Genomic DNA, 12750 nt, shown 5'->3' on the forward strand with positions numbered 1-12750 from the left:
CTCGCCAAAGCCACCGCACTACTCATCCTCTTCACCCCTGTCCCCCATGGGCGGTAAGAATGACGTCAGCGGCCCCATGTGCAGCCCTCTCCCGTCTGCGCATGCAGCATATAGAAACCCCGCTATGTCATGCATCTATTTTCCAGTTTTCTGGTTCATGATATATTCCCGTCTCAAACTCTAATGTATAATTCAGTATTCTTTGCTTTTTGAACAGTACACAAATTCAGCTCCAACAACCACACCATCGCGCGCTACTACAAGTCTACAAAATGGGTATTCCCTACTCCCGCCAAATCAACGCCGCCTTCGAACAAGTTACACCCCTCGTAGCCGCAGGTTTCAAAGTCCTCCGTACAACACGCGACATCTCCATTCTACTCGCTGTTATTCAGGTCTTGACTGTTTTCTTACTGGGACTTATCCTCATCGCGCTCGTTGTCCTTCTGTATTGCGTGAATCCAGATTTGGAGGTTCGCTTACACCTTGACGATGCTTGTAACACTCCGTTCGATACTGATGTCTACCAGGAAGAAAGGCAAGCTATCATAACGCCTTGGTTGCGGTACTTTGCTGGTATAACGCTTTGGTCGGTATTGAGAACTTTTCTCTCCCTTCTAGCGGTAGCAGGGCTTGCGGGGGCAGCGACATGGCACTTTTTCTTGGCGAAACAATGGGTCGAGGATGTGGAGTATGAGGGCAATGTCGATGCTGATAAGGCGCTCGAGGATCTAGATGATGATGCTCAGGCTGAAGGCGGTGGAAATGGTGGAAATAAGGGAAAGGGAAAAGGGAAGAAGTGAGAAGAATGTAGTCATTGGAAGCAGAGGAAGATGGCGCCGACCATAATTACTAGCACAATTCATTACCGTTACCGAACCAGCAAGTTCTACAACAAACAAAATAGAACTTGCCAGTCATCTGACGTCGTAAGAACACTACTATTACAACAATTTCTGCCTTGGACTATACCCGTCCCAATCAAGCAAGAGCAACGCAAACATACCACCCATAACCGGCCTAGCCTTGAAATCAATTCCATCCGGCTGTTTTCCATCGTCTGCCTCGTAAAGATCGCTAAAGGCATGCGAACTGGTCGTCTCGCGCACCCACTTCGCCAGTTTCCCAATGAACATGTCGCGCGTTTCTTGGCTCGCGATGGCAGCGCAAAAGACCTCCCAGTCAGACTTGGTGTAGCCATGCCGTGTATCAAGGGGAACGCCATAGTTTTCGCTGATGGTCGGGTAGAAGGCTGATTGAATGTCGTAGATCTCCTGGGGAACGAGTGTGAGATTCAGAAGGCGGTCGTTGTAGAGGTTGTACAGCAGGCCATGGGTGTCCTCGTTGCCGTAATTCAGAATGGCGTGCGGAGGAGTGGCGTTCTTGTTCATACCCAGGTCTACCCATTTGGTGATGTAATCGTGGGCCACAGCGGTATAATTTTCTGCGTCATCGGTTTCGCCGACGATGCGCGATAGTTGCGACATAGCTTCGAGTCCGATGATGCCTTTTAGTGCGAGATTGGTTTGATTAGGCAGATTACCAGCGAAATCGTCGGTGGAAAGCTGCAGGGCTGGGTAGAGACTGTCATCGACGAGGTATTGAGCCCACTGTTTGAGGATGGGGTAGTGTTCCTTGATGTAGTCGGAATCGCTGGATAGCTGAACGTACGCGAGCATCATGATCACATTGTTACCGCATTCCTCTAGTGGCATAGGCTCATCAGCACCGTCTGGATGTCCAGTGGCATTGGGATAGTGCGTTCCCAAATCGTGGATAGCGGATTTCTTTGGGTAGTGCCCACTTTCCTGGTTCTCAAAGTGTGGATCGAGCATCAACTTGACCAACTCGGGGTTGGTATAGAAGAAGATTGGAGAAGCGGGATATATGACGTCGATGGTCTGAGTATTACCGTTAGACGAGATTTCTTTGAGGAACAAGTAGTGCTTCTTCTCAGTTCCAACGAGTTGAGTAGCCCCGAATGCCTGGCGAGTAGCCAGTGTGGTAAGTACGGCATAGTCATCTCCTGCTATCGTCTTGGAATCCTTCGAAATCTTATCATCGAGTTCAGTGGAGAGTTTGCTAGACTCGTTGTAATCGTTGTAGAAGAAAGACAACGCAGAGATATCATCTCCAAAATAATCCCTCCATAATGATGGTAGAATCACAAGGCCGTCCGCACCCAGAAACTGAATGGCGTCGTCCTGACATAGACCAATCGTGAATAACTGTGACTTCACGTCTGAACCAACGGAACCCATAGCTAGGGCGTATCCAAACACAGGCCAGCCGGTATTAATGGGTCGGAACTCTGAGTCTTCCGCTTTGTAAAGTCTTCCGTCGTTGTCAAAGGCATCGCGGACTTCAGAGTCCGCGCCCGACTTATGTGTAAGACCTTCCACTGCTTTAGTGGAATAATACCAGTTACCCCATTGTGATTGGTCGTTGTGCTCGTTGAAGACTTGTTGGTCTTGCTTCCAGACCTTGTGGTAGTTGACGCCATCCGACGTAGTACCAAAGCCCCATTCAGCTACAGCAGTGGGATCACCAGACACCCATTCTAACTCGATTTAGCGCACACACATACATAGGAATAAGCTAGATACTCACCAGCGCTGATGTCAGTGTAGATCTGCACATCATGTTCGGAATTGTCGAGGGATGAGACCTCGACGTCCATGTAGGAGAAAATCAGTGACTGACGCTTGTAGTCGTTGGGAGTAATTGGCGACAAGAACGTGACCTTGAGTTGAATCTTGTCGTCGGCAGTAAGGGTAAAGATACTCCTGGTCGACGTATACTCGTATGACGTTTGATTAGCCAGATCGTTGTAGCCGTCCGGCGCACCCATCCAAACGAACGTGTTCCCATCGACTCGAACTAGACCAGTCCACCCCAGCGTCTGTCCACTGCTTTCTGTTAGTATGTAGTAAGCAAGTACCGTTGAAGGGCGACCTACGTCCAGAACGATGGCCATTGACCGGGCAAATATCCTCCATTTCCGCCATTACTGCCCGCAGGAAACCATGCGCTTAGATATGGGTTCTTCACTGCCAGAGGCAAAGACGGTGGGCGCGTCGGGGTGAACTTCGAGGCGGACTGGGCAGCAATGGTAAGGAAGAAGTTGATTAGTATGGCTAGAAAGAAGAGAAACATATTGGATGAATAAATGGTCGGGAAGTGGGTAGGGAAGTGCATTAGAGAGCCATGAGATAAAAGAATCATTTATATACACTAATCATGGCTGCTCGTTCGTTTTTATCGCCTCGTGCTCATTGCAGCTAGTTTTCACGGATGCAGGCATCAGTGCATCGAAAGAGTTACTACCACCACTGGAGGTCGAAGCTTTCTTAAATTCTAGGATCAGCACTAACTTGATCTAGTACGCAATCGAAGGCTGCTTGCCCGTTTGTATTGTATCGTGGTCACTGCAGCAGTACGCCTGACTTACATGTGGAGGCCATGCTAGACTAACTAGCAAAGGTCCGTGAGCACGAGGCTGACCGGCTCTCGAAACATCATATCAAACCTTCTGCAGATCAGTCGGCCGTAATCAGGCGACCGTTTCCATCACCCCATAGTCGTTTGGTGCAGCCTTGCCTAATTTGGCAGAGCATCCTCTGCGCGGACCTGTATGCGCTATAGGCCGGTTTGTTTCCCGAAAACTATGGGTGGCGAGGTAGAACGGTGTTGGCAGAGTTCACGATCCTCGTGACGCTTTTGCCTCGGTGTTGAAGCGCGACGAAGCACTTGTGTCCAGTAGTCGAGGGTACAAGTGACGTTGAACTCCAGGCTTGGAAGAAGCGCTACTCACGCGAGCGCGCTGCTGGCGTTGGATTTGTTTGGAAGAGGAAGGAGCCAAAGCATTAGCGGCGCAGCGACACATGTGGACGTCAGATACCCGAGAAGACATAGACGAGATACTACAAAGCCGTTTGTCTTGGAGCCCAGTGTATGGACACGACGGATCGGATGGGTGTCGTACTGCGGGGAAGGCTTGCAGATCCGGAAAGTGCCATTGACATGCTTGCAGCTTATGTTTTTGGGGGCACACCCGCTGCAAATTGGTAGCACGAAAACCAGGACTACAGATTTTTGGGTAGCATTGCCACGTTGTTTATATTAAGTGTCAAGTTCCATGTGAGCAACACGATCATGAGGGCACACATGGCTTATGAGTAGTGATAATTCATTGTAGATGCTCATCAAAATATGAGGTCGCGTAAGCCGTTAGTTGTCGCCTACAGGCATGACAAATGCTAGGATCCATGGTAAGGACCACGCGCATCAGGGGGCCAAATAGAATACAATATATCGTGAGACTGGCCGACCTCTCGTGAAGAAGAACGCCAGCAAAAGCAGGATCGTGAGTGGAAGAACAGCGTAGGGTATCCAAAAGCCAACGGAAGTGACCGAATCGCAAAATGCCCGATGATAAGAGAAAACCAAGGGCGAAATATAAGCAAGGAAAAGAGACGCAATGTGAACCGGGTATCCAAGGGTGTAACGCAAACCGGCCCATCCAACACCAAACGTTACTGGTACAAAATATAATCATCGCTTCATGACTCAGCGACCCAAGGGCGAACCACATGCTCGAATTGTTGCTCGCATTCGCGCAGCCACGCGCACTCCAAAATGTCATGGACATTCCAGCGCTTTTCAACATCGACCTCGAGACAACCCCTGACAAGCGCGAGGGCGTCGTCGATGTTGCTTACTTGGGCTGCCTCTGCATTACGGACGAGCTCCGCATCCCACTCGCAATTTCGGATTTTCTCAATCGTCTTGATGTCCAGACCGTCATTGAAAGGTAGAGTCGCGGTAAGTAGAGCGAACACAACTACACCAAACGCCCAAATGTCCGCCGCAGGGGAGAAGACTGGCCCAGGTGCGTTGAACAACTCAGGAGCCGCATATTGCAGACTGCCGGCGATAGACGTGCTAGTCTCTGCGGGGCCTATGTTCTGATTTTCACCAATCGAGTGGGGCTCGGGGCCGTCACGCTGGTCGCTAACAATAAAGTCTGCCATGCCGAAATCGCAAAGCAAAAGATCGCCGCCGTCCCTCTCAGCATCAGCTACCGTCATATCAAGAAGGCAGTTCTCGAGCTTGATGTCGCGATGTACAACCTGAACGTCGTTGTGCAGGTAGCGCATAGCCGATGCTAGCTGGTACGCGTAGCGCTTCACCAAGTGAGCTGGCAGACCATTCTTCTTGAGGCGGCGTGTGTCGCGGATCAGGTCGAAAAGAGTCCCACCCTTGTTCAATCTAGTAATGCAGAAGGTAGCGTAGTCGGTGGTGTAAACCCTCAGGAGAGGAAGAATATAAGGGTGACGCAGGAAGCGCCAGATCTCCACCTCGTGATCGAATTGTGTCTGAATCTGTTCGTTCTCAAGTTCTGATTTGTCCTGTTGCAACTTGCGCACAATCTTGACAGCATCGGTGACAGGCTTCCCATTCTCCATGCTTGTGACCTCCTTGACAACGCTAAAGCCGCCATAGCCAATCTGCTTTCCAATAATGTACTCGCTGTCGTACCCGATGCCTTGGCCTTCATCATCTGGCTCAGGCGCTTTGATAGGAGCCTCAGTGGCTTTGTAGCGCGCCAGGAAGGAGGCAGCCGGCGACATGGACGAAAGTGACCGACCAGAGCGGGCAGAGGATCGACGACTAGCCCTCTTGAGGCTGCCGTCTTCGCCAATCTCCGATCTCCAGCTCTTGGTCCGAGGTGGGCCCACGCGCCGAGGGGAGGGCGAGAATAGCGGGAACTCCATAGGGGACGTGGCGGGCATTGGCGAAAGCATGTACTCGGAGGGCGTCTCGAGGGGAGTTTGGGCCTCGTCTAACGGCGGCGAAGCGGTGGCATCAGAAGTCAAGGATGCAACCTGATCGCGGTACTCGGAGTCGTGGGCAAGGTCGTCGACGGTGGTTTGGGCAAGGGGGTACCGGGGCTCTCCAACGCGGTACTGCATGTTTCTACGCATGGTGTAGGGCATTTCCATGTAGTCTTGCTGTGAGCCATCTGAGTAGCTTCCACTCTCGGTCGTGCGTGAATGCGACTGCCGTGAAGACTTGGGCACGGGCACCCCTAGGCCAACGCCCTCTCCCGTGTCGAGCCGAACCTCATTGTTGAAACTAATGCTCGTCTTGCGTTGCCTGAATTTGGCTACGAAGTCCTCGTCGCTTCCGCTGCTGCCCACTGCGAGGGACCCCTCATCGTCGGATTCAGTGCGCGAGTGGGCGCCATGGTGGTCACGTTTGTTGTAGGGACCGCGCGAGATGTTCAGCGGTTCTGCAGCAGCAAATCCGGCGGTTAGCTGGGACTGGCCATGGTGGTTGTGCGGGGACTGTTTACGGGCTAGAGGCGCGAAAGATGCAAAGGTCGAGGCGACGGGTTTGTGGGGCGTCGAAGTGTCGAGTTTGAGCTTCTGGAAAGTGTGTGAGGGTTCTGAAATTGGGGCCATTAAACCGGTTCACAGTGGTGCAAACCTCTTCTTACAGCGGCGACTGGGTGTATTAATGTGTGCGGCGATCGTGGGGTGAGGGTCGCGCGGCGAAGGGCGAAACCGGGAAGTAAAGTAATAAGATTATGTTCGGGCTTGGAGACAGCGGAGTGCTAGCGGAACGTTGAAATTGCAGGCGCGCCGAGCAGCGGTATGCCTGGGAAGATTTCTCGCAGCGGCAATCACTTGATGAATCTGGGGTGCAAAGAATTGGAATGAGAGGGGGACGAGTGCGAGAAGGAGTGTAATGTTCTTTGTTTGAATATTGCTTCTCGTTGCTCAATTTCCGGCCTCCCCCACGCACTTTGTTAATAGGCGGCAGTCAGCGGAGGCGCAGGCGCAGAGGCACGTGAGCGACCAGACCAAGCCATGCAACACGTCTGCACCTATAGGACGCGTTCCCAGGGTAATCTGCTGCTTTTGAGCATAGCGAGTGGGTGCGTGGTGAAGACTCTGGGCAGTCTAACGTGGTAGGTGTGCTGGACGATCCATGGTAAAGCAGATAGCCAAGCAGCCGTCGTCGGATAGTGACGCTCGAGGGAGGGAGACGAGTAGGGCTACCCCGCGCGGAAGTGCTAGACTGCTAGGCATGCTTTATAATAATTGTACTGATGAAGGGCTTCGCAGAGTCGTGGTGATGGCAGCAGCGGGCGTGGGGCGCGTCAGGCAGATGCTGCATGGCCGAAAAGCGGCCCGCTCGACCGTACATGACGCCGGGCGTTGCAAAGGCGAATAGCGAAGCATGAGGACCATAATTGTGAGCTGTCCGGCGCATTGTTGGTTGTACACGTCAAACGGCCGAAACATGACGTCGACGCCGCGATGGAGCTCAACGCGGTTGGCTCACGACAGCGACAAGTAAGAGACATGTTCCAGGGTCCCTGTTCCTCGCAGCTGGACCCTTTGAAGTTGCTCCGGCGTGGTGGATTAATGATACTAACCTTGACGATACTAAGCCTGAAAGCGTGGAATGGGGCAGAGATACACGGGTGACGCGGTTCTGTAGGCTGCGGGCACGGCAGCATTGAGACCTGGCTGAGATGACAGACTGCGCATACTGCACCGCAAAGTCTGCTGTCGCGTTCACGTCGCGGCATGCAGCGACAAGCTCGTCCAAGCTCGTGGAGCGGCCAAGTACTTTGTTGCTGTGCATGCTGCATGTCAAATCTCGTTTTCACGTGAAGCTGCTAGCCTCGCGCTTGTTGCACTGACTGCATGCTCGGGCGACGCTGCCGCCCGCTACTGCTAGCTAGCACACCTCCAAGTTCCCTTTGCCAAGCTCTCTTCACTACCCTGGGGCGGGTGACAACATCACCAAGCTCAACCACCCATCGCACCAGCCCAACCCTAAACCTCTGCCCGCTGCCCGCATTCTTCGCTGCGCCACTGCATTGCGACTCTGAATCTGCAGAGCCGATAACAAGACTGATCGGCCGGACCGCGAACGTCTGCGCCTCCAGCCATGGGCATCTCCGACGTTTGCTACCGTTTCTTCTGCTGCGGCGGTCAGTCGACCCAAATCTCTGGCATTGGAGCTTACTGACGAATCATCTCCAGGCCGCTCAAGAGACAGCATATATGACCCAGTGTTGGCAGACAGCGAACGGGAAGCTGTCGCCGACCTGCTGGGCTTCCTCGAGAACGTACTGCTTCCCACCGCCTCTCCGCAGCCATCCCGCATGCTAACTTGCGCAGCGAGCCGAAACCGACTTCTTCTCAGGCGAACCCCTCCGCGCGTTGAGTACTCTGGTATACTCGGACAACATCGACTTACAGCGATCGGCAAGCTTGACCTTCGCCGAGATAACAGAACGAGGTACATACCTGACACCACACTATAGCACATGCAGCCTCTAACAACCTTGGACAGATGTCAGAGAGGTCGACCGAGACACTCTGGAGCCTATTCTGTTCCTGCTCCAGAATCCCGACATCGAAGTGCAGCGTGCAGCGAGCGCCGCCCTGGGCAACTTAGCGGTAAACAGTATGTTCGCACGGCACAACTTTGAGACAAACACTGACTCCCGCAGCCGAGAACAAGGTGGCCATCGTCGCACTCGGTGGTCTTGCGCCATTGATCAAGCAGATGAACTCGCCTAATGTCGAGGTACAATGTAACGCCGTCGGGTGCATCACCAACTTGGCTACACACGAGGACAACAAGGCAAAGATTGCACGGTCCGGCGCACTGCAACCTCTCACACGGCTAGCTAAGTCAAAGGATATGCGCGTGCAGAGAAATGCAACCGGCGCACTGCTGAACATGACACACTCAGGTACGATGTTCGTTATCTCGACATAGTTTGTGCTGACATGGAACCAGACGACAACCGTCAACAGCTCGTAAATGCTGGCGCTATCCCCGTCCTTGTTCAGCTACTGTCTTCATCTGATGTCGATGTCCAGTACTACTGCACCACCGCCCTCAGCAACATTGCTGTCGACGCAAGCAACCGCGCCAAGCTGGCACAGACTGAAGGCAGGTTGGTTGGCTCTTTGGTACACCTTATGGAGTCGTCCTCGCCCAAGGTGCAGTGCCAGGCCGCACTTGCTCTTCGTAACCTTGCGTCGGATGAACGCTACCAGCTCGAGATTGTACGCGCTCGTGGTCTGCCTTCCCTCCTCCGCCTTCTGCAATCGTCATACCTACCGCTGATTCTATCCGCCGTCGCGTGCATACGAAACATCTCCATCCACCCCGCCAACGAGTCGCCTATCATCGAGGCTGGCTTCCTTAAGCCGTTAGTCGATTTGCTCGGCTCCACCGATAACGACGAAATCCAATGCCACGCAATCTCCACCCTGCGTAACCTTGCGGCAAGCTCAGACAAGAACAAGCAGCTGGTTTTGGAGGCGGGTGCTGTGCAGAAATGCAAGTCGCTCGTGCTCAACGTGCGACTTCCAGTACAGTCTGAGATGACAGCTGCGATTGCCGTTCTTGCTCTGAGTGAAGAGCTCAAGCCTCACCTGCTCAACCTGGGAGTCTTTGATGTACTCATCCCACTTACCGAGTCGGAAAGCATCGAGGTTCAAGGTAACAGTGCGGCTGCTCTCGGGAACCTGTCGTCCAAGGGTAAGTTTGACTCATCGCTCGTCTGCTCAACATCCTCACTAACGAATCTAGTCGGCGATTACTCGATATTCATCCAAAACTGGACAGAACCCGCAGGCGGAATCCACGGCTATCTCCGCCGCTTCTTGGCGAGCGGAGACCCAACTTTCCAGCATATCGCTATTTGGACACTGCTACAGCTACTCGAGTCGGAAGACCAACAGCTCATGGAGCACATTGGCAAGTCGAACGAGATCATCGACATGGTCACCGACATTGCTGAGCGCAACATCGAGTCAGATGACGAAGACAATGAGGATGGTGAAGGCGAAGTCGTCACCCTCGCACGCAGATGTCTTGAGCTGCTGGGAAAGAGCCCCAAGACTCTCGTCGAGGGATAGAAAAGCGTTGGATCGCATTTATACCCTGTTTATCGGTTGTTCATCGCGTTGACTCCCTTGCTCGTACTCACCATATTCCGGTTTTCTCTTAATGCGTTTACGTTACACTGCTTTTGGGCATCTTGAAGGCTGGCGTTCAGGGGCATAAGTATCCTCAGTATCTCTAGCGAGCATTGGCGGAGCGGGCTTTCACATACATTGGCATGCACTTCACTTACCACTACTCTTTTCCGAGCATTCGGCGCGGACGAATTTGTAATTGATAGAGTTGGATGGAGGTTTCCGTGGTCAGGAAATGAATTAAATGATGTTCGGAATCTTATTGGCGCTTTGATAGTGATGTACTTGACTAATCAGTGAGTCTTTAAAACTATTGTCCAGAATGTATCCTAGAGTGAGAAGTAAGAGCATACAGCCATGCCCACTCGATCTGTGGAAGAGCTTAGTCGAGACCCCTCACCTTGACATGTGACGTCGCGTCGGAGCTAACGAGTTTATCGATAGCCAAAATATTTGCGACTTGCGCGAGTCACCACGCACCACCATTCCACACGATCCAAACAACAGCAATGCCGCCAAAACCAAGAGGACGGGGAAGCACCCGCGCTCGCGGAAGTGGAAGAGGGGGAGTCGCAGCAGGACGAGCTACCACTGACACGAGTGAATCCACGGATGCGATCCCACAAAGCACAGCTCCCGCTGACGCCTCGGAAGCTCCCACTGAGCCCGTAGTACCAAAGCAAGAAGATGGCGATGCGAAGCCAGTCATTATTGGTCAAGGCCCATTGGCGACTGCAGAGCCACAGGCTTCCGAGGCGCCTTCAGCGACTGTATCGTATGCTTTACTCCTCTATCTACCTCGACTCTGGTACTAATACGTATACAACAGTGCTGTCGCATCACCTCAGCCTGACGCAGAACCAACAGCTCGCGCTCCAGTACAAAGGCTCGGAAGTCTTCAAGGCTCTGTACCTCCTTCACGATCAGCATCACCGTCTGTACGCGGCCGCGGCGGTACAACTCGAGGCAAGAGGGGCGTCAAGACCCCCGCCTTCACAGGAAGAAGGAGCAAAGAAGAGCGAGACGCTATTGCAAAAGAATTGGCAGCTCGCGACCGAGAAAGGACAAAAGAGCAGGTTGCTGCGGACAAGAGAAGGGAAGCGGAGGCGGCAAAGGCAGCAAGGCGAGAGGCCAGCAAGCTGAAAAATGCCAGAGGTGGTTTCAGTGGAGTCGCGAGTGGACCCTTCTCCTTAGGTAGCTCTAAAGAAGGTAAGCAAGTTCGTTTGGCTATGGTTATCTGTATTGACCTTCACGACAGACAGGAAGAACAGCTCAAATCGCGGTTTCTCTGGCTTCGGATCTGGATCTGGCTCTCGAGCAGAGCGCGTCAAGAACGAGGACGGCAGTTACGGAGGGTCTGGTTCCCGGTCAGGCGGAGGTGGAGGTGGAGGAAGCGGAGGAGGGTCATCGATCAAGAGAGAAGATGGTGGGCTTGTGTCATCTGATGACGAAGACCTGGCCGACATACCGCGTAGGGATATCGATCTGATCGAAATCTCCTCAGACGAAGACGAGACTAAAGCGAAAAGTGCGCCTTCACAACGCGGGCCGCGAACAGCTTTACCCGTTCGCATTGGCAGAAAAGAACACCAGGAGCGGACTATCGGTATCAACACAGAGGCAAGCTCGGAAACTTCAGCAAAAATACTGGAACAAGCGGAATCGAGCGGCCAGTCACCAAAAAATGTTGCGTCTGAGCAAACAAGCCGGAAACCAAAGAACAAGTCAAAGGATGTAGAAATCACGGGTTCGCGGAAACAGTTCAAGGGCGTATGGCATGACTCAGAAGACTCGGATGTTGTTGTCAAAACCGAGCCTACGAGCGAAGACGAGAACATGGTCGATGCTGAGCAGGTAGGCCTGTCCGATGCTCCTGCTCAGTCCTCAGAAAAACAAGAACCGTCGTCACCAAATGCCGAGCGGAAGCCAAAACTTAAGAAGAAGAGTATAGCAGAACCAGTGCTCCAGACTGACGAAGATCGCGCCGAATGGGCACGTTTTCAATCGAACCTACGCCATATCCGAGCCGAGTTGGGTCCAGAGGAGATACCACAAGTCGATGGATCCGGCGACATACCGATGACAGACGCAGCTAACACAGAGAAGAAGCCTACAGTGCGAGACAACAACGTCTATCTGTTCCAAATACCGCCCCTTATGCCAGCAGTAGAGCCACCATCCATCAAGAAAGAAGCACCAGATCCTCAGTCTGCATCCCTACCTACGCAGCCATCAGCTAAAACGGATCCAAAGATCAAAGTCGAGGAAGGCAGCTTTTCCGATCCCTCTGCTAGGCCCAAAGAAGGTGTTCGATTTGGGAGTGGATTGGTTGGAAAGTTGCGGGTACACGAATCTGGCCGCACAACGCTGGACTGGGGCGGCACGAGCTACGAACTCACGCCTGGCAACAAGGCCAGTTTCCTACAGGAAGTTGCTAGCCTTAATATGCGCCCCGAGAATGAGAGAGCTGCGCCGGAGGACGCAGGTGAAGCAATCAGTCTTGGTAGAGTGAAGGGCAAATTCGTCGTGGTGCCAAACTGGGGCGAGATGCTCGGCTGAGATTGGGGTAGAAATAGGCGTTCATGACATGCATCTATTGGCGCTAAGCGGATTAATCTAGGTCCGTGGTTCATAGTTGCATATCTCAAGAGCGGTCTTCAGGTCCGCTACTAATGAACAACACGAGAACAAAGATCGAAATTCATACATTCATGCAAAAGCTAGCGTTGTG

At 52.8% G+C, this 12750-nt stretch overlaps 5 protein-coding genes across 5 annotated transcripts; 3 read left to right on the forward strand and 2 right to left on the reverse strand.

Moving 5' to 3' along the window:
- Positions 1 to 272: 272 nt before the first annotated feature.
- On the forward strand, positions 273 to 803 carry AA0111_g3059 (hypothetical protein; the record flags this gene model as incomplete). Its single annotated transcript, XM_028648900.1, has 1 exon — positions 273 to 803. The coding sequence occupies one exon, from the start codon at positions 273 to 275 to the stop codon at positions 801 to 803; it is 531 nt and encodes a 176-aa protein (XP_028509624.1).
- A 141-nt stretch (positions 804 to 944) lies between these two features.
- AA0111_g3060 (Glutaminase A) lies at positions 945 to 3156 on the reverse strand (the record flags this gene model as incomplete). Its single annotated transcript, XM_028648902.1, has 3 exons — positions 945 to 2560; positions 2611 to 2909; positions 2960 to 3156. The coding sequence occupies 3 exons, from the start codon at positions 3154 to 3156 to the stop codon at positions 945 to 947; spliced, it is 2112 nt and encodes a 703-aa protein (XP_028509329.1).
- Positions 3157 to 4562: 1406 nt separating this feature from the next.
- AA0111_g3061 (hypothetical protein) lies at positions 4563 to 6467 on the reverse strand (the record flags this gene model as incomplete). The annotated part of the gene is made up of 1 exon (XM_028648903.1): positions 4563 to 6467. The coding sequence occupies one exon, from the start codon at positions 6465 to 6467 to the stop codon at positions 4563 to 4565; it is 1905 nt and encodes a 634-aa protein (XP_028509328.1).
- A 1501-nt stretch (positions 6468 to 7968) lies between these two features.
- Positions 7969 to 9959, forward strand: AA0111_g3062 (Vacuolar protein 8; the record flags this gene model as incomplete). The annotated part of the gene is made up of 7 exons (XM_028648904.1): positions 7969 to 8011; positions 8064 to 8149; positions 8202 to 8322; positions 8377 to 8490; positions 8537 to 8782; positions 8830 to 9579; positions 9631 to 9959. 7 exons carry the CDS (start codon positions 7969 to 7971, stop codon positions 9957 to 9959), a joined length of 1689 nt encoding a protein of 562 aa, XP_028509331.1.
- Positions 9960 to 10528: 569 nt separating this feature from the next.
- On the forward strand, positions 10529 to 12578 carry AA0111_g3063 (hypothetical protein; the record flags this gene model as incomplete). The annotated part of the gene is made up of 3 exons (XM_028648905.1): positions 10529 to 10794; positions 10849 to 11228; positions 11278 to 12578. 3 exons carry the CDS (start codon positions 10529 to 10531, stop codon positions 12576 to 12578), a joined length of 1947 nt encoding a protein of 648 aa, XP_028509330.1.
- Positions 12579 to 12750: the final 172 nt, after the last annotated feature.

Source organism: Alternaria arborescens, assembly GCF_004154835.1.
Source record: "Alternaria arborescens strain FERA 675 chromosome Unknown contig_5, whole genome shotgun sequence".
Lineage (NCBI taxonomy): Eukaryota > Fungi > Ascomycota > Dothideomycetes > Pleosporales > Pleosporaceae > Alternaria > Alternaria arborescens.